Source organism: Ranitomeya variabilis, chromosome 6, assembly GCF_051348905.1.
Source record: "Ranitomeya variabilis isolate aRanVar5 chromosome 6, aRanVar5.hap1, whole genome shotgun sequence".
NCBI lineage: Eukaryota > Metazoa > Chordata > Amphibia > Anura > Dendrobatidae > Ranitomeya > Ranitomeya variabilis.
Window position 1 is genome coordinate 497,325,106 of NC_135237.1, and position 25,189 is coordinate 497,350,294.

Consider the following 25,189-nt stretch of genomic DNA (forward strand, 5'->3'; position numbering starts at 1 on the left):
AAACGTGTAATTGCAATAATTTTCTGGGAGAAATGCTTTAGTCTCTGGAATAATTTCAAGGGTGCCATCCCTTTTGGCCATGACTGTATGTAAAATAAAATTCAAAAAAGGTACAAATGGAAAGAGGAGTTTGGTGCAAACAAAAAAAATGTTGCAAAACATCAAAAACTTAACAAATAACAGGCACAAATGCAATAATGAATTGATCCTATAGACAATAAGGTGCAAATACTTAGGGCATTAAAATGGAGCAAATTACTCCAGTAAACTGGAAAAACAACAATAATGAATCAGGATACTTGTGTTTATTAAGTATTTAAGCATGAGTTTGGAGTTGTACCCCTGGTTTCTGAGTTGTCACTGCTGCACCCTGGTTGCACCACTTGATCCCCAAACCCTCCTCCATTTACTGTCCCATACTTATTCCGCTCTCAAGAAGCCTTAGTCTGACACTTTTTCCTGAACACTGGATAATATCCATTCTATGAAATCAGACATGCTGGATTACTAAGCGTACAGAAAATTGCATGACAAATATAGCCTACATGATAAAAGACAACCGTGCAAACATTGTGGAAAAACTAGGAAAGAATGATGATTTAACAAGGGTGCAATGTGAAAGGCAAGTAATCAGTTAGGTCAAGAATGTCATAGCTTCTTCTGTGCGAGCCCTCTAGATGTCAGATAATCATTTCACACTCTCTCATTTCTCAAATAATGATCGAATTGCTGCCTCGGCCCTGAGTTGGTAAATTGTGTTTACTCATTGTTAGATAATATATACTGTGCGAATTCCAGAGTGGTTTTTCTCTTTACGGCTAAATCATAGCTGCTATGCCTCTTTAATGATTATATCTTGTGTCTTAAATGAAGACATCTGCAGCCGGTATTCACAACAGTTTGAAGGTTACATCCTTCATTTATTATATACACTTTGCAAAGCTGTCATAGCAGAAAACAAATGTCCATATGATAGCTTCCTTTATACAGAGATTCCTGGATTTTGCACACGAGTCGTTTTTAATATCTGTTTTATAAAGTGTATTTGTCATTTTCCAGCAATGGAAGCAGCCATCCTGGGAGCGGAGCTAATATTTGTAAGAGTGCCACCCATCAATTGGGAGGTGGAATGATACATCTGTTGCCCATGCCCAAACTGACTTGAGAGGCCACTTTTCTTTTTGTATGAGCGGCGTACAACTATTTACAAGAAAAGCTATAATAGTAATGGTGGGGTCAAGAAGATAAGGGTGAGAAACTTGTGTCTTGCTAAAACAAAATGTTTTCATACTCAAATGACTATGATAACTCTCCATGAGAAAGGAATTAATCAAGACCAAACCAGTAATATAAGTATTTGTGAAGTTCATGGTGACATGTTTAGTACTATATCTGGGTTTAGTGTTTTTCACAGGTATATACTGGCCTGGTGTTTTTCACAGGTATATACTGGCCTTGGTCATTGTTACATTACTGCTTGACTTCCTGGACTTTAAGTTCGTTTTCCTGGATTATGTTATTGGATCCGATCATATCATTGTCCCTGTCTCTGTTTTTCTCACCTTGTATATGATCTTCCCTCAGATAGCCCTCCTGAACAGGAGTTACTCAGTGTATACAACTCAAAGGCCCCTACTGCCACAAAGCCCAGAGCCATGTACAGAAATAAAAAAGTGAATACCAGGAAACTTCTGGGATGTAGAAAATGATGTAGCTTGTACGAAATATCTCCCTGTACACCTATTTTGGAATGACATGATGTATATACTGACAGCATTTAGATGCAGAAACAAACTTTAGCTTTGACCTAGTCCATAAATCCATACCTTTATTCAAAATGAAAGCTGTTGTCTTGCAGAGAAATCTACTTTAAAAAGTTTCATGGAAATGAGATTGGACATGCTCTGGGTGGGTCAGAGCACAGGCACTGCCTTTGCTCCCAGCAGCCTTCTTAGCCTAAGGGCTGGTGCACACAGCCGTACTTTCTGAGTGCTATCCGTTAAAAAAATGGACTGCACTCGAACCAATGTTATTCAATATCATATCAGCCCCTCTTTCCTACCTTCTACAGTATACAGTTCCCATGCTCTTTACACAATCCTAAACCACACAGATCCATTTATTCCCACCGTACAACATAAGAAACTCTCTCAAAATCACTTAACCATGTGCTTACTCTCTCTATTCTCCTTCTCCTATTCCCTTCTTGTAATAGTAACTTTACTCTTTCCCTGCTACACTCACAAACCCTGCAAAACTCATTAATATTCTTTGCATGCCATCTGCCTCCTTTAACTGTGTACTCTGGAACTCACAGTCAGTGTGTAACAAACTTTCCATAACTTTTTCCTTTCAAACTCCTTTAATCTTCTGGCTCTCACTGAAACCTGGACAAAGCAGTCGGACACCACCGCCAACGCTTGTCTCTCATATGATGGCCTACAATTTTCACATACCCTCAGACCTGACAACAGACAAGGTGGAGGTGTTGGTCTGCTCCTTTCAACAATATGTACTTTTCAGGTTATACATTCAGTGCCCTCACTTATCTTCCCTTCTTTTGATGTTCACATTGTCAGACTTTTCCAGCCATTTTCTCTGTGAGTCGCAGTTGTGTATCACCATCCGGTCCCCTCCTGTCACTTCCTCGATCCCTTTGCCACCTGAATTCCAAACTTTCTATCCTGAAAACATCCCCACTCTCATCATGGGGGACTTTAACAACCCAATTAATAAAACAGTTATTCAAAATTTGGGTTTATGAGCATTGTTTCAAATCGAATGACTAATTATGATTATGCCCTGATTAAAAAAAGTGTTATTTTTAACTATCATGAATGGATTTTGGACAAATTAAGTAAATGCGAAATTAACTTTTTTGCAAATTAGTTCTTGCGCCTTTTCCTTTCCTCTTTGAAGCTTCTGTTGATACCTTTTCCCTTATAGAAGGCCTGAGAATCTTCTGTGAAGCATCCAGCAGTAGTTCCCCATCATGTTCACATCCATCTCTTTGATATCCTGATAAAATCTTTCTCCTTGCTCTTTGCTAATATCACCAAGGTTTTCAGGAAAGTTGTCCAAATGGGAATGTAAAAAATGTAACTTCAAATTCATCAGACAACCCAAGGCTTTGAAATATTTCAAGGTTTTGGACCTTTGCTATCACCTAGATATTTCTTCAAGATTTCTTTAAAAGTATCCCATGAACTTTCTTCAACATCTTTCATTTTTGTTTCAAACACGTCATAATTCATGAGTTTCTGAATATCCGGAACCTCAAAAATGCCTTCCTTCAGTTTTGCTTTGAATAGTCACTTGGTACACAGGTATTTAAAAGTATCTCCTTTTTTCAGTAGAACTTTCACAAAATGCTTCATCAGTCCAAGTTTAATGTGGAGTGGTGGCAAGAGAACTTTGGTGGGATCAAATAAACTTTCCGCAACTATGTTCTTGAGTCCAGGTTGCAATGATGTTCTCGGTGGCCAATTTTTAGGCTTCAGTGATGAGTCCTATCCCATCTGTCCCATTAACACAGAAATCATTGGTACTTTGTGTATCCTCCTTCCTGCCCAAGGATCAAAGATAGAACTTTTAGATCCCCGCATATTGACCATCCTTGATCCTCGTAGTTAAGTTTCTTGAGAATAAAATCTAAATTCTCATAGCTTTCCTTCAAGTGAACAGAGTGCCCAACTGGCAATAAAGCATACTTGCTTCCATTACGCGGTAGCACAGCTTTCAGACTTTTTTGGAAGAATTAATAAAAAGTCCTCACTCACTTACATTGTACTCAATGTTAAATTTTTCACTGCACTACAATAGGGCACGGTCTTGAGAAAAGCATGGAAGGAATTACTATTGCCCTCGTTCACCCAATTAAATTTTCTAATGAAGTCCGTAATGTTCCTTTGTTGTTTTTTCACTACAAAACAACCACAAATGTTGCAAAAGTTGTCAGGTGAATTACAAGACTCCCTTGTAGCAATTTTGATCACGTTGTTAGAAACAGAAGCTTACTCCACCATGATCACTAAATACTGAAAGGAATCATGGCAAGCACACTACCACACTCTTATGAACTCTGTCTAAAAGAAAATCTGCTTTTGCTCCCCATAACAGCCAATCAGAGTGCAAATTTCAGTTTTTATACTGTTGAAACCACCACACTCTTTGGAAAATGGGTTAAGAAAATCTTTTCTGCCCGCAGCAGCCAACTGCAGCCTAGCGTCCATTAATTTTTAACCATATATAAGAATAAACGCGTGCACAGCCATTAGAGAGGTGCCAGAGTAGGTTCCAATACTATGAATAATAGCAAAAAACGTATCCATCGGTGGATACTGCGTCCTTTACTGACCAGGACACGCAGGCTCCATTCCACAGAAGGCAATATCGCCGGATTCGGCCATCCCCCTGAGACACTGGCTGTGTCCACCTATATCTATGACCTTAATGAAAACCCACAATCTTTCGGGTCCACTAGCTTCCGTTCATGATCAAATATTGTGACTGATGAAGGTCCGGCAATAAGACCGAAACGTTTCTTCTGTTACTTACCGTGGACACCATTAAAACACTTTATCTGGTTAAGTTAAGTCTGAGTGCCGAGTTTTTTGCTATTATTCATTAATTTTTAACCAACCTGATGACTCTCAATTCATCCACCAAAGGTCATGCAAATGGGTCAAAGTATAGTGCAAAAAAAAGCCTATGTGGTCAGTAGTGTTGAGCGATACCTTCCGATATGCAAAGGTATCGGTATCGGATTGGATCGGCCGATACCCAAAAAGTATCGGATATCGCCGGTACCGATACCCGATACCAATGCATATCAATGGGACCCAAAATATCGGAATGGTTCCCAGGGTCTGAAAGAGAGGAAACTCTCCTTCAGGCCCTGGGATCCATATTCATGTATAAAATAAAGAATAAAAATAAAAAATATTGATATACTCACCCCTCGGACGGCCCCGGCTCTCACCGGTCCAAGCGTCTGCCTCCGTTCCTAAGAATGCTAAGTAAAGGACCTTCGATGACGTCGCGGCTTGTGATTGGTCGCGTGACCGCTCATGTGACCGCTCACGCGACCAATCACAAGCTGCGACGTCATCGCAGGTCCTAAACTCACTGCATTCTTAGGAACGGAGGCTGCTGGTTACACCGCTAAGGTCCAGGCTCCGCCGGAGGGGTGAGTATATCCATATTTTTTATTTTTATTCTTTATTTTTTACATGAATATGTATCCCAGGGCCTGAAGGAGAGTCTGCTCTCCTCCAGACCCTGGGAACCATACACTGGGAACTTCCGATTCCGATTTCCGATATCACAAAAATATCGGAACTCGGTATCGGAATTCCGATACCGCAAATATCGGCCGATACCCAATACTTGCGGTATCGGAATGCTCAACACTAGTGGTCAGTGTTTGTGAAAAAATGTGATGGAATTGTTTTGGTATTTTTACTGTGTTCAGTGATCAAAAGTAAATAGAGATCGATGCTTACTTTTCAAACAACCTCACCCTTGCAGACCTGCGTAAACCAGTCTTCCCATTTGCCACTGATTTTCTATCTATAATCGTGTCTTTAAGCCTTTCACACCTTACTATCTCTCGTACGTATGAAGATGGGAATTTGCTGGACCTGATCTTCTCCCTTCTCTGCTCAGGACTTAATTTTACCAACCCTCTCTCCAGCTCTCTGACCACAATCTCCTCTCATTCTCTATCAAGGACTGTCACCCCACTGAGGACACCCCCACTTACCACACTTATAGGAATTTATGTGCCATTAACCCCTTTCTGAGATCGGGCGTAATAGTACGCTGATGTCGCACTCCGCCTGTTTGGTGCGGGCTCCAGCGCTGAGCCCGCATGTTTTCAGGCACATGACAGCTGATATATCCAGCTGATATGTGAATGCAACAGCCAAGCGTGAAATCGTGATCCACCCGCTGCTGTTAACTAGTTAAATGCTATCAATCTCAAGTTTGCCGGAAATCCCGCCCATCAGTGACCCTGTCACGTGATTGCGGGTCACCAATGGGTTGGCATGACAACAAGAGTTCTCCAGCAGACCTTTATGGTTGTCATAGCCAGATTGCTATGAGCATCACTCGGTGGTTGGCAATTGGGCATTTCTGCTACATACAGGAGATCTGAACATCGCTTGTATGTAGCAGAGCCGATTGGACAGGTGCAGCTTCTAGTTTCCCATGGAGACTATTGATACATGCCAAAAGTAAACCTTTTTTTTTAAATATTAAAAAGCTATAAAAGTTCAAATCACCTCCCATTCGCCTCATTCAAAATAAAACAATACAAAATTTAAATATATACATATTTGGTATTGCCGAGTTCAGAATTCCCCAATCTATCATTATAAAAAAAGAATTAACCTGATCGTTAAACGGCGTAATGAGAAAAAAAAGGAAGAATGCCAGAATTACGTTTTTTGGGTCACCGCAACATTGTATTAAAGTGCAATAACGGGCGATCAAAAGATAGTATCTGCACCAAAATGGTATCAATAAAAACATCAGCTTGGCATGAAAAAAATAAGCCCTCGCCCAACCTGAGATCACAAAAAATGGAGATACTATGGGTTTTGGAAAATGGCGCAATTTTTTTTAACAAACTTTGGAAAGTATTTTCACCACTTAAATAAAAACAACCTAGACATGTTTTGTGTCTATGAACTCATAATGACCTGGAGAATCATAGTGGCAGGTCAGTTTTAGCATTTAGAGAACATGGTAAAAAAAAGCAAACAACTGTGGGATTGCACTTTTTTTGCAATTTCACAGCACTTTGAATTTTTTTCCTGTTTTCCAATACATGATATGTTAAAACCAATAATGTAGTTCAAAATACAACTCATCCCACAAAAAACAAGCCATCATATTGCCATTTTGACCAAAATATAAAAAAGTTATGGCTCTGGGAGGAAGGGGAGCAAAAAATGAAAATGCAAAAACAAAAATACCTCTGGTCGCTAAGGGGTTAATACCCAGAAACTTATGAAGAATTTGCAGTCATCAATGGACCTAATCTCCACTCTCATGTCCTGACTCTGCACTGAAGCATAGTAATGAAACAATGCAAAGTGCTCTGGAACATGCACCTCCTACACGTAGAATAACTCGGCACAGATGGCAGAAACCCTGGCGCATGCTGCAAACACGTTTTCTCCAGCGGTGCTCCAGGTGGGTGGAACATCTATGGAGAAATTCTAATCTGGCTGAAGATCTCATCCATTATAAGTAGGGATGAGCGAATAGCTTCGGATACCTCCTTATCTAAATAGCTATAGCTCTTACCGAATAGCTGCGTCGGCAACCTGGATACCTGTTGTGCTCCCGATTATAAGCTATTCAGCACCGCAGCTGCATGTGTCGTGGCAGTGTGACAGTCACAACACATGAATGAAGAGCCCAACAAACAAGCTCTCCATGCATGAAAACAAGCTCTCCAGCCATGACACATGCAGCTACGGCACCGAACAGCTGATTATTGGGAGCGCTCCAGGTATCCTGGTTTCTGATGCAGCTATTCGGTAAGCGCTATAGCTATTCGGATAAGGAGTTATCAGAAGCTATTTGCTCATCCCTAATTATAAGTTGACGCTCAAAACATATAATTGTGCCCTTCACCTTTCCAAAGAAGCCTACTTCAACACCCTCATCACCTCACTATCCAACAATCCTAAACAACTCTGTGATATCTGTGACACCTACATCTCAAAAACTTCAAGAATTTGACCTTTTCTTCCTTTTACTCTCAAAAACTCTTACTGTTGTTTTTATTCATTCTCATCTAAAATATTGCAAAAAATATTGCAACTCTCTTTCAATCAGTCTCCCTCTTACTAAACTCTTTCCTCTCCAATCATCTGAATGCAGCAGATAGGATCATATTCCTCGCCAACCACTACACCGATGCCTCTACCCTGTGCCAGTCACTAAACTGGTTGCCCATCTGCTACAGAGTCCAATATTGACTTATCACTGTCACCCAGAAAGCTCTTCACAGTTCTACACCACCAAAATCTTCTCCTTCATCTTTGTCTATCACCTTACCCATGTCCTCTATTCTACTCTGAGAAGGTGGATATGAGTCCTGTTTCCCTCAAGAAGACGTTGTGGCAAGTTGCTGAAAGTTAATTGTGTATAAAATTATACTTTTGCTTTCAATATATAAAAGTGTATTTTATCCCTAAAGCCGGTTTGTGTCACGTTCCTGGATGTAGGAAATAGTTAGACAGTGTTGAGTAGGCTGTGTGCTGTAGAGGAGGTGTCAGGAAGAGAGCAAGTTAATCAGTTGTGGAACTACAAGAATCAACATGGAAACAATCTAGTTACAGAGGTGGCAGGACATCTCAGGCAAGTGGGGACCCCTGCAGAAAGGAAAGCTTATAAGTCTGGAAAAAAGTGTGGTCAAGCGGAAAGGGGGGGCCTTAGAAAATGCTAGAGCCCTGCTGTGAGTACTAAAACAGGGAGCTTAGTCTCAATGAGCAGCCCCTGGGACTGATAAACCTAAGGACTCCAGGTATTGGGATTATAGTGTTACATGTGGACCCGTTTGAGCCAACCCCTAAGAAAACACAGGCAATTTCAACTTCTCACCATGCCCCCTGCAGTACCTGTTGCCAGGAACAAAATGTAGACTGTAAATACTTATACAGATACTTGCTGGTGACTGGTCCATGTAGCATTATATGAATATGTGGCAACCCTGAAGGTCCAGATGCCACAGAGGTACTGCATCTCAGCCAGAGGTGTAGTATCCCAACTCTCTGGTAAGAAGGGAGCATTGTACAGAACTCTAACACCTGCATCCGACACCACACTTCTCCAGTCAGGGCACCTGGTTGTACCCTAAGGGAGGATGGGGTAATTCCAGGCTGGAGGGGGTTAATAGGTAGATGGTGTGGGTGGAGGAAGGTAGGAAAGAGGGGGGAGCTAGGACACAGAGAGTTAGACACAGGGAGTTGGTGAAAGGAAATGGAGCTGAGCAGACATGGGAGTCTGCAGCTCCTGACAGACTGAAGAGAGAAGGAAAGCAAAAAGCTCCCAGGAAGCTAGAAGGGGTTCCAGGGACACAGGAAGTGCGGAGGCTACCCGTGGGACCCGTATCCAGAAGTGGAGGAACCAGGGCGCAGTAGGGGACCGGACCCTAAATTAGTGGGAAAATTTCATTCTCCAGCTAAGAATCCGGAAGCTGCTGTGATTGCAGGTGCAGCAGCCACAATTGCACCTATTCACCAAAAAGGTGAACACAGATGGTCCTGGGGACAGAATGTATGTCGCCCGACAAGACCCACATTCACTGGCTTGGGACACAGGGTGGCAAGCGCAGGACAGAAGAGGCGATAGCCAGTGCAGAAAGATGGCCAGGAGAGGCACATATATAAGAGGAGTTCTGGACAGGTGGCCGACTTGAAGGAGAGTTTCCTGGACTTCTTACCCAGGGGATACAGCACCCCGGCTGGAGGCCAGAACTGTAAGTAAAACTATGAAAACTGCAACATGCTGGGTCCTTCCATTTCTTTCCGGCATCACCTGCTCTGCACCACTACCTGCCACTAGCAACATTGCCACCCACACCACTAACTGCCCTGGGGACCAAGCTCTACCTGTGGAGAGCTTTAACAACTCAACTGCTTTATCATCTGCCCCAGAGGAGTGCACAGCAGCGTCGGTTAACATCTCCATTCCTGAGTACCACAGGTGCCGTCATGAAGATGACTATATTAGACTTTATTCCCTTTAAAAACTTCGCTTTTAATTTGGATGCCCAGCGCCACGGACCAGGTCACTGCCACTGTGACCACGCCTTTAAGTACCACCGGACCCAGTACCGAGGCGCTCCAAATACCCTATTTATTTTATCGATGGCTGGACCATACCATTTTTTTTTACCAGGAGTCTCACTCCTCTTAGTATCTGTTGAATTATGTGTTTACTGTGTAATGTCTTTATTATCTGTATAAGTCCCCTCTGAAATGTAATGTGCTGCAGAATATGTTGGGACTGTAGAAGCAAAAGTTATTTTTAAATAAAGACATGGACTCAGTCAAGCTCAATTTTGAGGCTTGTTAAGTTAGTGGCTTGGAAACAAGTTAAATAAAAAAAAATAAAATAATATGAGTTGTTGCTGCTGAATGTGAATATGTGAATTGGTTGAGTGTTTCTTTTTAGCAGCATTTCGTTTCGTACAGATTGTGTTGTAACTACTGTTATAACTACTAACACAATACAAAACCCTTTTCTTCACTGTGTGTTGTGTGGGCCATGTACCTAATTAGGAAGGGGAGGAGTAAATGTGCTCTCGGGTGTTATCAAGTGCTTATAAGAAACCACAGGACTGAGTTGGAGAATTGTTAAATAAAAGTCTTAGGGGAAAAAAAGTGGAGTTAAAAAAAAGTTGAAAAATGGAGCTTAAGGCCTGTATTTAATTTTTCCAAACCTTTTCTTATTTACTGTATGTTGAATAATGGATAGCAAGAATGGAAGTTTCCTTCAGTCCAAAGTCATTTAGGCCGGGATCACACTTGCGAGAAACTCGAACGAGTCTCGAATCTCAATACCCAGTACTGCCACCTTGATGCCGGGGTTAGCCATGTGGTGGAATGGGTTGATAAATTATGGGTTGTATAATATATACTGTAGAACCTGCTTTGCATTAACTTTTGCTGGTTTGAAATATAAACCAAAAATGGCTTGTTACAGATGTACAAATATGGTTGTTAAAAAATGGACTATTATCATATATAATCTAGAACTTGGTTTGTGTGAAATTTCGTTGGTTTGAAATAAAAACTAAAATTGGCCTGATACAGGTGTAGAAATTTGGTTGCTCAAAAATTGAATATTTCCATCAAATGTTTACTATTTTATTTATTCTTTTCTGGGCAGAGATGCTACATTTCCCTGATGGCACACTGGGCGTACATTGTGGAGGCCAGGGTGGAGTCCCACCCTGGCATGGCTTATGGTCTTCTGAAGCCGAATATTGCTGGCTCTACTTCTCTCAGGGTTTCCTCCACCTCCTACACCAGTTCCTGCACCCCCTCCTGCTCCTCCTCATTCTCCATCTCCTAATTATCTCAGAGCACATCGTCCACATCAGCCAAAAGCTGGAAGCTCTGGAGCACTGCCTCAGTGAAGCAGCAACAGGCTCTGCTGAAGCTAATTTGTCTCGGAGACCAGCCTCAAGCCACGGCTGAGTTATTGAAAGGATTAACAGACCATACTAATCTGTGGCTCTCACCACCAGGCATGGTCGTGTGTGATAATGGGCATAACCTGTGGTGACTGTGAAGCTTGGCAAGCTCACACTGCATGCTTGGCCCTCATGCTCAACTTGGTAGTCCACCAGATTTGCCAGACCTTCTGGTAATGGTACGCTGCATCAGCACCCATTTTTGCAAGTCAGCTACAGCTGCCGTCTTTCTGGTAGTGCTGCAGCAGTGCATACAAATGCCAGCTTACCGACAAAAGTGTGACGTGACCACGTGCTGGAACTCCACACTGCAAATACTGGCAAAGCTTTGTGAGCAACAGAGGCCAGTTGTGGAATATTAGCTTCAACACGCCCATCGGTATTCTAGTCAATCTCTACACATAACAACTGAAGAGTGGACATGGATGTTGGATATTTGTGTGGTTCCCCAAGACTTTGAGAACGCCACAATGATGATGAGCGGTGATGATGTCATCATCAGAGCAACGATCCCGCATCTGTGCCTACTTAAGCAGTTGCTGCTCACAATTAAACATGAAGATTTGCATGTGGACCAGGTGGAGACAGAGGAAGACATGAGACAGGGAGATACTTACCAGCCAAGCCTCATCTCATCTCCTCAGCCCAGATTGGGTATTAATGAGGAGATGAAGCTGAGAAAGAGGAGGAACAGGAAGTGGCACGATGATAGCACAAATGAGGCTACTACCCACCCAAGCTTTGTCCCGTCTCTCCTACATGGATGGGCTGAGGAGGGGAATGAGGAGGAAGAGATAAAGGAGGAGGAGATGGAAAGTAGTCATCATGGTGGAGACAGGGAAGTGTAGGCTGTAATGACCTTGGCACATATCGCAGACGTTATGTACCTCTGCCTTTCCCGTGACCCTCGTGCTACATTCATATTGACCAAAAAATAATACTAGTTGTTCACGCTGCTAGAGCCACGCTCCAAAAGAAAACTCTTTTCTTCTTGAGGTGGAGAGGTCTTCTAAAATGGTGCTAAACCTGAAGACCATTGTGGAAAATATGTTGTAAAAATTCCCATCAGACAACGCTAGTGGCAGGAAGCAAGTTTCCTTGCCCAACCGAGATGGACAGGTGCGGGAGACACACACCAGATATAGCAGAGGTGGGGGTACTCTGTCAAAGGTATGGGGCAATTTCATGACACCCTCCCAGCATCCAAGCCCTGATGACTAGGACATTTTGGCAAGGAGGGAAAACTTTTGAAAGATGGTCAAGCAATACTTGGCCAACAAAACAAGCGTAGTTCCTAATTCCTCTACGACCTTCAGCTATTGGGTCTCAAAGCTGGACACCTTGCATGAGCTGTTCCCCTATACCCTTATACCCTATACATGTTGTTTTGGTTTAGATAAATTATTATTATTTTTAAATCCTTTTTAAATTTTGCTTTATATACAAGTCATTAAACAGGAAAAAATGTTTTATTGTCAGTCCTTGAAGTGGAGTAAAAGTGTGACATCATTGTTCTCAGCAGCGATCTGGTAGTCAGAGATGCTTTCAAGGGTATATTCCATGCTGTTCTTCAATTCAGCACTTTTCCCATCCATTTGAACATTTTCCCTATCCCCCCAGACTTTTTTTGTAGGGTCTGCCCGAAAAATGCTTGGAATTTCCATTGACTTCCATTCATACTCATTACTCAAATGAGCATCCGAGCATTAGAAATTGTTCGGTTGTCGTAACGAGCACCCGAGCATTTTAGTGCTTGCTCATCCCTAGTTATAAGACAACATATGTCAAAACTAATAATAATCTGTTAACATTATCAGTTTAATTAAAAAAGCTGGACTCCAATGAAGGAGTAGAACCATCTCAAGGAGGATCACAAGGAAATGTACAGCATGTGACTTAAATATGAGTGTCTGAGCAAAGGGTCTGAATACTTATGACCATGTGATATTTCAGTTTTTCTTTTTTAATAAATTTGCAAAAATTAATACATTTCTGTTTTTTCTCAGTCAAGATGGGGTGCAGAGTGCACATTAATGAGAAAAAAATTAACTTTTTTGAATTTACCAAATGGCTGCAATGAAACAAAGAGTGAAATATTTAAAGGGGTCTGAATACTTTCCGTACCTACTGTATGTTAGGCATGCTTTATATATCTGCACGTAGTGCTGTCTACCACTCACATTTGTATATAGATAATGTTTATTATTCTGACTCCTCGTGAAGAATGATACCAAGTCCACAGCTCACTTTGATACCCGGTTAAAGCAAGAAGATTATGGCTGCAGGTAAACAAAAAAAAATCCCTCATTTTACTTTATTTTCCAAGTTTATCAGCTTATAGCTACAGAAAAATGGCCACAGGAAATTTCTAGCACCCAAGTGATTTTTCACAATGAGCACAGGTTCTGGCTCACAGCAGACAAAAGGCTTAACAGATGAAATTAATCTTTAATGATGTAGCATAAAATATCAGCTCTGCTGCAGCCTGCGAACACACTGAATATTTTACTAAAATCAACATTTTTAAATCATTTAGATGTACAAACGAGTGATGCAGTGGGCAAGATCACCAATTACGACAGCACTGATGCCAATGTGATGGATAATGAGTACCCTGTGAATGTCACAAAACGCTTTACAAAATAAAATACATTTTACTTCTGAAGTAGCAGCTATTGAGTTTTATTGAGTTTTACAATGTCTAAATAGCAGCTTTTTACTGAGTATATTCCCTACAACGGAGAATTTAGTGCTCTTTAAATAAAGTTTAATTGTGCCATTTCTTATAATATATATAGAACTGTGAAAAAGTTTTAGTCAAGTGTGGAAAAAATGCTGCAAAGTAAGAATGTTTTTAAAAATTTGAAAATTAGAATTTAGTTTTCCCAATTAAACGAATAAATAGTAAATTAAGAAAAGAGAAATCTAACACAAATGGTGGAATACTTGGTGGAATCACCCTTTACCATAAAAGCACCAATTGTGCTAGATTCATTTGCACACAGTTTTTGAAGGAACTAGGTAGAGAGGTTGTTGCAAACATCTTGGAGAACTAACCACAGATCTTGTGTGGTTGTCGGTGGTTCGAATCCTCTTGTGTAATCCCAGACATGATAATGTTGAAATTGGGTTACATCATCACTTCCAGGGCTTCTTGTCTTTTTTTATGCTGAAGATAATTTTACGTATTTTTCGGCGTATAAGACGACCCTCAACTTTTGGGGGTCATCTTATTCACCGGGTGCAGGGGGCGGTCCCAGATGGTTTCCAGCGTCTGGAGGAGACTTTCCTTCAGGCACTGGGATCCATACTCATGTAAAAAAAAATAGAATAAAAATAAAAAATATGGATATACTTACCTTCCGAAAGGCCCCCGGAGTTCTCCCGGCTCTCCACGATGCATGCAGCGGCTTCCATTCCCAAGGATGCATTGCGCGTCGCGAAGGACCTTTGTGACGTCACAGTCTTTTTTTTTACACAAATATGGATCCCAGGGCCTGATGGAGAGTCTCCTCTCCTCCAGACGCTGGGAACATCCGGGACCGCTCCCTGCACCATATGCGGCGACTTCAGAGCTCAGCACATGCCATACCCGGCATATAAGACGACCACTGACTTTTGAGAAGATTTTCAGGGGTTACAAAGTCATCTTATACGCCAGAAAATATGGTACTTTTACTGTTTTTTTTTATTTAAGATTGTTGTCCTGCTGCAGAATAAATTTGGAGCCAATGAGGCGCCTCCTTGATGGTACTGCATGATGGATAAGTATCTGCCTGTATTTCTCAGGATTGAGGACTCCATTAATCCTGAGCAAATCTGTAACTTCATTTGCTGAATTGCAGCTCCAAACATGATAGCAACCTTCCCAGGCTTAACTGTTGAGTGCAGTCATTTTTTATTGTACCACTCTACAGCTCTTGGGTGAACAAACTGCCTTCTTTTACAGCCAAATATTTCACATTTTGACTCATCAATTCATAGCAACTGCTGCCATTTTTCTGGACCCCAGTTGGGACCCACTGGTTGCTGTCTCTGGCCCTGCTAGCAATCTTCTGATTTAGTTTGGAAGCAAGCATGATGTGTCTTCATCTGCTGTACTAACTTTCTTTGGCTAACCATTTCATTTATGGTCCTTAACGTTGCCCATTTCTTGGTGTCCTTAGTGCTGAGAAATACCATCAGATAGATATCCATTATGTAATATCATTGGGGATGCATTTATTTGGCTCCAAATTTCTTTTGCAGAAGGACAACAACTGCCAACATACAGCCAATGTCATTAAGAATTATCTTCAGTGCAAAGAAAAACAAGGAGTCTTGGAAGTGGTGCCATGGCCCCCACAGAGCCCTGATCTCACAATCATCAAATCTGTCTGTGATTACATGAAGAGACAAAAGAATTTGCTTAAGCCTACATCCACAGAAGATCTGGGGTTAGTTCTCCAAGATGTTTAGAACAACCTCCCTCCCCATCTAGTACAAATGTACATAGAAAAAGTGATGTTTTAATGCTGCTTTGCAGCCAGAGGTCAAACCAAATACCGATTTTATTTCGATTTTATCACTTGTTTACTACAGAAAGGGGCCAGCAGATGGCGGCGTCTGATTTTATGTACAGTACTCCTGCACTCAATAGAAGCACTTCCCATCAAAACAGTACAGCTTCCTGCTAGCAGTGTAAAGGTTAATTTGTTCAGTTGAGAGCTCCTTGAGCTTTCCTGCTTTGATGGTCTCAGTTGTTCAGCGTTGGCCACTCCCCTCTGCTATATATATATATATATATATATATATATATATATATATATAATATAACGGTGGGAGCGTCACTCTGTCCGAAGCCTTTATAGACTGCGCAAGCGCGATGCACCGCACCTGCACAGCCTGGACTAGAGTGACGCAGCCGAACTTACTTATCCCCCCCCCAATATACCGGCCATGGGGGCTCCACACACCTGCATATCCCCCATAATATAGCAGCCATGGGGGCTCCACACACCCCTGTATCCCCCCTAATATACCGGCCATGGGGGCTCCGTGCTCTGCAGCTCCAGTCAGGGTAGCTGTAGAGCCCAGCGGAGCTCCAGGATCTTCGATGATGTCACCACAGGCATGTGACCAGTGACGCGAGTGGGCGGAGTCAGTCCTCGCTGTGCTGGCTGCAGGGGTGCTGTATCTATTATAGCCAGCGCCGCACTCAGGCAGTAAGTACAGCCGCGCCCGCACTCAGCACAGCCACGCACAGCCGCCGGCACTCAGCACAGCCACGCACAGCCGCCGGCACTCAGCACAGCCACGCACAGCCACCCGCACTCAGCACAGCCACCCGCACAGCCACACACAGCCGCCCGCACTCAGCACAGCCACGCACAGCCACCCACGCTCAGCACAGCCATGCACGGCCGCCCGCACTCAGCACAGCCACGCACAGCCGCCCGCACTCAGCACAGCCACGCACAGCCGCCTGCACTCAGCACAGCCGCCCGCACTCAGCACAGCCATGCACAGCCGCCCGCACTCAGCACAGCCGCCCGCACTCAGCACAGCCATGCACAGCCGCCCGCACTCAGCACAGCCACGCACAGCCGCCCGCACTCAGCACAGCCGCCCGCACTCAGCACAGCCACGCACAGCCGCCCGCACTCTGCACAGCCACGCACAGCCGCCCGCACTCAGCACAGCCACGCACAGCCGCCCGCACTCAGCACAGCCGCCCGCACTCAGCACAGCCACGCACAGCCGCCCGCACTCAGCACAGCCACGCACAGCCGCCCGCACTCAGCACAGCCACCCGCACTCAGCACAGCCACGCACAGCCGCCCGCACTCAGCACAGCCACACACAGCCGCCCGCACTCAGCACAGCCGCCTGCACTCAGCACAGCCACGCACAGCCGCCCGCACTCAGCACAGCCACGCACAGCCGCCTGCACTCAGCACAGCCGCCCGCACTCAGCACAGCCGCCCGCACTCAGCACAGCCACGCACAGCCGCCTGCACTCAGCACAGCTGCCCGCACTCAGCACAGCCACGCACAGCCGCCCGCACTCAGCACAGCCACGCACAGCCGCCCGCACTCAGCACAGCCACGCACAGCCATCCGCACTCAGCACAGCCGCCCGCACTCAGCACAGCACGCACAGCCGCCCGCACTCAGCACAGCTGCGCCCGCATTCAGCACAGCCACGTACAGCCGCGCCCGCACTCAGCACAGCCACGCCCGCACTCAGCACAGCCGCACCCACACTCAGCACAGCCACGCCCGCACTCAGCACAGCCGCGTTCGCACTCAGCACAGCCACGCAGAGCCGCCCACACTCAGCACAGCCGTCCGCACTCAGCACAGCCACGCACAGCCGCCCGCACTCAGCACAGCTGCCCGCACTCAGCACAGCTGCCCGCACTCAGCACAGTCACGCACAGCCACCCGCACTCAGCACAGGCACGCACAGCCACCCGCACTCAGCACAGCCGCCCACACTCAGCCCAGCCGCCTCACTCAGCACAGCTGCACTCGGGCAGTAGAGCCGGAGAGAGAAAGATGGGAGCAACATATGGCAGAATGGAAACAGGAACAGGCAGAATGGGTGTAGCACATTACAACAGAATAGGGGCACAGGATGGGAGCAGCACATGACAGAATGGTTGCGCAGGATGGGAGCATCACATGACAGAATGGGGGCGCAGGATGGGAGCAGCACATGACAGAATGGTTGCGCACGATGGGAGCAGCACATGACAGAATGGGGGTGCAGAATGGGAGGAGCACATGACAGAATGGGGCGCACACATGACAGGATGGGGGTGCAGGATGGGAGCACATGACAGGATGGGGGCGCAGGATGGGAGCACATGACAGGATGGGGACGCAGGATGGAGCAGCACATGACAAAATGGGGGTGCAGGATGGGAGCACATGACAGGATGGGGATGCAGGATGGAGCAGCACATGACAGAATGGGGGCGCACACATGACAGGATGGGGGTGCAGGATGGGAGCAGCACATGACAGGATGGGGGCGCAGGATGGAGCAGCACATGACAGGATGGAGACCATATACCAATATAAATGCTCGCCACCCGGGCGTAGAACGGGTTCAGTAGCTAGTATATATATATATACTCTACTCTGTGCTTTTTTCTGCTACCAATACAGGGGTTAATAACTCTTGGAGCTTTCTTTGATGTTCTCAGCTGTTTAGTGTTAGCCACTCCCCTCTGCTATATGTACTTGCCTCTGGCAATCAGGGATTACCAGTGTTAGTTTCATATTGCCTGGTTCTAGAGTTGGAGGTGTTGGTTGTTTGAGGAGGCATTTGCAGTGTTGTTCAGAAGACTGTTGCTTGGTGATTTGTCTGTGTCCATATCCTCATCCTCTCCTATTTGTTTTTCATTGCTTTATTTCACAGTGTTACACTCTGTTGTTTGTGAGTGCATATTTGCATTATTGTTATTATGTTATTTTTATTTATCCCTGTATGTCTTCCCTTGTTAGTCTGGTTTGTGGATTCTTATACATTACAACTCCTCACTTCCCCAGGTGTGGGAGGAGACAGATATGGGCTGATTTAGGAGCTCAGTAAAGCAAATGGCCATGGTATCTGTACCATCAGAACTAAATCTGGGGAGCAGGGATAGCAAGAGCACCCCTAGCTTTAGGCATAGAAAAAGCCCCTAACCTCGTGATATACTGCAGGAGTGCCTTGATAGTTATATTGTATATCAATGTTATGCTGCAGATAGACAACTTTCTGTACAGTGTCTGAAAGGAGTTAAGTAAAAATCTACTCAATGTCATTGTATTATACTAGTTTGTGCATTTTTGAGTACAAATATCTGCTCCAAGATTTGCAACAATTCCGTCATTTGCAAACTTAGCCTAAAAGTTCTCTACACAGGCTCTCAGTTACATTCTGATGGTCTTTTATAATGTCAGCAGTGCATACCAGTACCAGACATTTCTAATAATTTACCAGAGGCAAGAAATACCATATTGAGAAGAATGAAACATTAAGGGTATGTGCACACGTATTTTTGAGGGCTGCGGATTTTTCCACAGCGGATTTCATAAATCCGCAGGTAAAACGCACTGCGTTTTACCTGCGGATTTACCGCGGTTTTTATGCGGAATTTGTGCTGTTTCCACCTGCGGTTTTACACCTGCAGATTCCTATTATGGAGCAGGTGTAAATCCGCACAAAGAATTGACATGCTGCGGAATGTAACCCGCAGCGTTTCCACATGTTTTTTTCCGCAGCATGTGCACTGCGGATTGCGTTTTCCATAGGTTTACATTATGCTGTAAATGCATGGAAAGCTGCTGCGGACCCGCAGCTGCAGATCCGCAGCAAAATCCGCAATGTGTGCACATAGCCTCAGGGATAGCTAGTGCACCCCTTCCTTTAGGCTGGAGTCACACTCAGCGTAAGACAATACGGCCGTAATACGGAGAAATGTTCTCAAAATAGTGATCCGTATGTCCTCCGTAGTCAGGGTGTGTCAGCGTATTTTGCGCATGGCATGCTCCGTATGTAATCCGTATGGCATCCGTACTGCGATATTTTTGTATGTGTTTTTTAACCCTTTCAGACAATTAGATTAATAATGGATAGGTGTCATAATTGACGCCTCTCCATTATTAATCTGGCTTAATGTCACCTTACAATAGCAAGGTGGCATTAACCCTTCATTACCCCATATCCCACCGCTACACGGGAGTGGGAAGAGAGTGGCCAAGTGCCAGAATAGGCGCATCTTCCAGATGTGCCTTTTCTGGGGTGGCTGGGGGCAGATGTTTGTAGCCAGGGGGGGCCAATAACCATGGACCCTCTCTAGGCTATTAATATCTGCTGTCAGTCACTGGCTTTACCACTCTGGCGGAGAAAATTGCGCGGGAGCCCACGCCAATTTTTTCCGCCATTTAACCCTTTATTTTAGCAGCTACAGCGCCCAAATTTTGCACATACACACTACTAACATTAGTAGTGTGGAATATGCAAAAAAAAGGGGATATGAGATGGTTTACTGTATGTAAACCATGTCTCATATCCTGTTGGGTTTGGGAAGGAGAAATGAAAAGCCGGCAATTGAATTACCGGCTTGTCACTAACACCGCTGCGTATTTCTCGCAAGTCACACTGCTGGTCCGTGTGGAATCCATATTTTTCTCGCCAACATAGACTTTCATTGGCGTATTATTTGCGCAATACGGTGACAAACGCAGCATGCTGCGATTTACTACGGCCGTAGAAAGCCGTATAATACTGAACCGTAATATACGGCTGATAGGACCAGACCCATTGAGAATAATTGTGCCGTTTGTTTGGCGAGTTTTACGGACGTATTTTCTGCGCTCTTACGTCCGTAAAACTCGCTAATGTGACTCCAGCCTTAGGGATAGGGCCATGGGATGTCCTGCAACAGTGCCACAACAGATTCCTCTTTTCTTTATTCACTTTGAATTTTGTAAACTGATAAAAAAAAGAACACTTCTGATATTTAAAGCATTCTTACTTTGCAATATTTTTTCCACATCTGCTTAGAATTTTTGCACAGTACTGTACATACTGTATTTTTCAGACGATAGGGAGCATTATACTTTTAGACGCACACCAGGTTTAGATAGCAAACAATAGGAAAAATATATTTCCCAACCATTCGAATTTCTAAAATGTCCCTGTTTGTGTAAAGAAATGGAAGAGTTAACACAGCTAATTCTAAATTCTGAGTCGTTCAATCTTAGGGTACCGTCACACATTGAAATTTTCATCGCTGAATCATCGCTCCAGCGTCGTAGACTGCGGTCACACGTTGCAATCACGGCGCTGGAGCGATGCCGAAGTCCCCGGGTAACCAGGGTAAACATCGGGTAACTAAGCGCAGGGCCGCGCTTAGTAACCCGATGTTTACCCTGGTTACCAGCGTAAACGTAAAAAAACAAACAGTACATACTCACCCGTCGGTGTCCTTCAGGTCCCTTGCCGTCTGCTTCCTGCTCTGAGTGCCGGCCGTACAGTGAGAGCAGAGCGCAGCGCTGCGCTCTGCTCTCACTTTCCGGCCGGAACTCAGAGCAGGAAGCAGACGGCAAGGGACCTGAAGGACACCGACGGGTGAGTATGTACTGTTTGTTTTTTTACGTTTACGCTGGTAACCAGGGTAAACATCGGGTTACTAAGCGCGGCCCTGCGCTTAGTTACCCGATGTTTACCCTGGTTACAAGCGAAGACATCGCTGGATCGCTGTCACACACAACGATCCAGCGATGTCAGCGGGTGATCAAGCGACGAAAGAAAGTTCCAAACGATCTGCTACGACGTACGATTCTCAGCAGGGTGTCTGATCGCAGTAGCGTGTCAGACACAGCGATATCGTAAAGATATCGCTAGAACGTCACGAATCGTAACGTCGTAGCGATGGAAATTTCAATGTGTGACGGTACCCTTAGTCTTAAACCACTTGATATCATATTTTTTGACAAAACAACTTTTAAAAAACTAGAATAAAAATGATGCTGTATCTCTGTTGTTAATCCATTGTTGATCAGTTTCTACTTCTATTTTTTTTTAATTATTTGAAAAATTCACGTCTGGATAATTTTTGGACCAAGCTGTGATCCTTCTCAGTGATACAACATAAGAAATAGGTAGCAAATTAATTTACCTTTTTGCAAACAAAATCTCCTGGTAAATAGACAATGGATTTCAGTTTTAACAGCAGATCCTGGATCATCTGGTGATCGCAACCCTAAAAAGTAAAGAAAATAAATTTCAAGCTGTAGCCTATAACCACTTAGTATTGCTGGGGTGTCCTGCTTCTTTTTCCATTCGGTGTTGCATTCACTTGTAAAACAAATCTAACAGTAAAAAGTTCAGTTCAGACTCACCAAAATAAATGGGTAAAATTACAAAGTGCAAGCAGCTTTACATTTCAGCTCAGAGGTGGCCGGTTTGCTAGGCAAGGAGCACTCGCTTGCAAGCAGTTTGCTATGAAGCTTGCAAGTGCTACTCTGAAGTTGGCGGAATTGCTGTGCTTCTCCCATGAAGCAGATGCAAAGTTGCCTCATCTAGCAGTATCAGCCATGGTGGTGTCTCGAACTGTCTATCTTCAGAAGCTAAACATACCCCAGGTATGCAGAAAGCTGGGATGCAGAGGAGTCAGAGGAGGGATTTCACCTGCGAGACTCGGGCGTATCTCGCGTATTTGTGATCCCGGACAAAGTCCTTTTATAGCCGTTAATCAGGAAATAAAAAAAATGCTAACATTAGGAAATGTAATAAAATAAAAAAACAACAAATGCCCACCTGTTAAAGGAGTTAGCAAAAGTAGTAAATGTATGATTGCCGAAGGTTCGTCCACTGAGAATCCTCCAGCTCACGAATAGAAGTCACTTGTTTTTCATGTGAATGGATTATTAGTGTCTATGGATTGAGTAGTGGTCAAGCGTATTGTACACAAATGCACCCCACGATAAATAGAGGGGTGGCCATATATGCTCACTGCTGCTTCATTCACATTGGGGGTTAGGACCATCGCTCTTGGGCTTGGTCGGGGTCCCAGCAGTCGGTATTTGTATGGAAAACTCTTTAAATATCCTACTTTTCCAGCTCTGAGACTCCAATGGTCGCTACCCATCTATGTTTTTTTATCCATGTTACTGCTGCAACCAATCGCTGGCCTCAAAGGTCTTGTGCCGTGCATGTTAAATCCACTGTTGAGGCCTGCGATGTGCTGCGAGGGTGCCATTCATGTATGGTACCAGATTGCTGCAGAAAAGACCATCTGGAATCAGAGAGCTGGCACACGAGCAGAGCGGGATGGCACAGATGCATAGGAGCCAACGCCACTTACTTTGAATAATTCCACGTTGTTGACAATGGCTAAATTTACATCCATTGCAATAGCCAGCTGCATTTTTACTGGCATTTGTTCAAGGAGCTCAGATTCATCTGTAAAAATACAAATAAATATAGTTATACGCAAGAAAGAATAGTTGGTAAGGGTTAGGAGATCTGGACCTATCAACCCTTTACCTGTGCAACTACAAAACTCACGAAGGCCTTCTTTCTTTTCATGGCATATAAATAATCCTCAGTTATGGGAAAGAGGTGGCAATATATTACATATTTTATGTCTTTTCATCTAAAATTACAGATGTATGCCACAGAGGTGGCATCTAAAGGGGCTTCCCAAAAATCGATGTGTTCCCTATTCCCTATTCACAGGATGAATAATATGTTTTTGATTGCAGCTGAGATCTGTAAAAACGAGGGTCCTAAGTCCCCAGTATAAAAGGAGAACAGAGCATGGAACAGTGGTATACCTGTGCTCCAATTTTTACAGGTTCTCAGGATTCCTGTTCTTATGATTGTTGAGAGTACCATTGCTTGGACTGATCAGAAATTAATCACCTATCCTGTAAATAATTGATATGTTTGGATTTTGGGACAAACTATTTGGGTTTGCTCACAGTGAGTTTTTTTTTTTTTAGAGTGGATACTGCTCTAAAATCCACATGAAAAATCACTTGAAAATACTCTTTGATTGCATTTTCTAGTATTTCCAATGGAATAACACAAATAGAGTGCACATCGAACTGTTTTTACCATGCAGAAAAAGAAGCAATATATCAATTCTTCAGGTGCTTTTGTTTAAAAAAAAAATCCAAATTTAAATACTAAAAGTAACAGCAGCATCAAAAATGCTTTAAACAAAAAAAGCACTTTAAAAAGCTCAAAAAAGTACATAATTTTACTGCATGGGTGAAATAATCTGTTAGAATTTGATATTTTGGGCTACATTTGCTTTTTTATATTTATTTGTTATTGTTGTAATAGGATAATGGGATTTATATGAAACTTTAGGGGGTTTTTTTGTTGTTTTTTCTACTTTTTGTTTTAATTATTTTTAAAAAATATTTTTTTTTACATTTTTTATGTAAACAAAATATGCTGCAGTAATCAAGTTTGGCAGTATGTAGTGAAACTAGCAATCTTACACGTATGGTGGTAACAAGGGCCTTCAGTAGAGAGTCGGCTGCCATGGCAACCTATTGGCGCTCCACAATTTCTGGATATTTTTATTTTAACAAACCACACAATTGGCTTCCATAGTAACTCCATCAGCACGCCACGACTGAGTGGTCTCATAGTCAACTTAAGTGATTCTTTGGATCAAATCAATTAAATGCCAATATCAGAGACTGACAGCAACATCTGAGTGGTTAAGGGCTCGCTTATACTGGCGTATAAAAAATATCTCCAATGTTGCTCCTGAAAAGTTGGGCGAAATCTGTCATGCAACTGCTATGCGAGTGTGCAATTTTTTCCTCTACTGGCTTCAATATGACATGTGAATGCAAACCATATACAATAGGGGAGTTTCTATTCAAATAAAGTGTTATTTTCTACCTGTGTGTTTTTATTTTTATTACTGTTTTAGTACTGGGGGTGTCTGATAGACACCTCTCCATTACTAACCCCAGGGGTTGATGGCAGCTGTGATTTATCACAAATCATAGCTGTTATCAATCCCAAATACCATTATCCTGATTACCACTGCACCTGGGCAATATGGGAAGAGCCAGATAATGCGCCAGAATTGGTACATCTAATGTGATGAGCCAGTTCTGCGGCAACTGCAGGCTTGTATTTTTAGACTGAGAAGGGCCCAATAACCATGGACCTTTCCAGTCTGATAATATAGACCCACAGCTGTCTGCTTTACCTTTGCTGGTTATCAAAAATAGGAAGGACCCCATGTCATTTTTCTTTAATTATCTATTTAATAGAGTAAATAAGGCTAAACACCCTTTAGTGCCACATGAATGGCACGACAGGGTGCTAGTTTATTATATTTAGGGAACTTGTGACATTATATATCTATAGGACATCTAGCTATTCTATCTATCTATCTATCTATCTATCTATCTATCTATCTATCTATCTATCTATCTATCTACAGTACAGACCAA

At 43.5% G+C, this 25,189-nt stretch overlaps 1 protein-coding gene across 2 annotated transcripts in view; it reads right to left on the minus strand.

The window, feature by feature from the left end:
- Positions 1 to 25,189, minus strand: part of CNGB3 (cyclic nucleotide gated channel subunit beta 3) — a 253,837-nt gene that overhangs the window by 26,725 nt on the left and 201,923 nt on the right. For both annotated transcript variants that reach the window (XM_077268004.1, XM_077268003.1), the window contains 2 exons: positions 23,068 to 23,165; positions 21,880 to 21,963 (listed from right to left, as the gene is read on the minus strand). In XM_077268004.1, the coding sequence (XP_077124119.1) occupies positions 21,880 to 21,963; positions 23,068 to 23,165 (182 nt within the window). The remainder of the gene's footprint in view (positions 1 to 21,879; positions 21,964 to 23,067; positions 23,166 to 25,189) is intronic.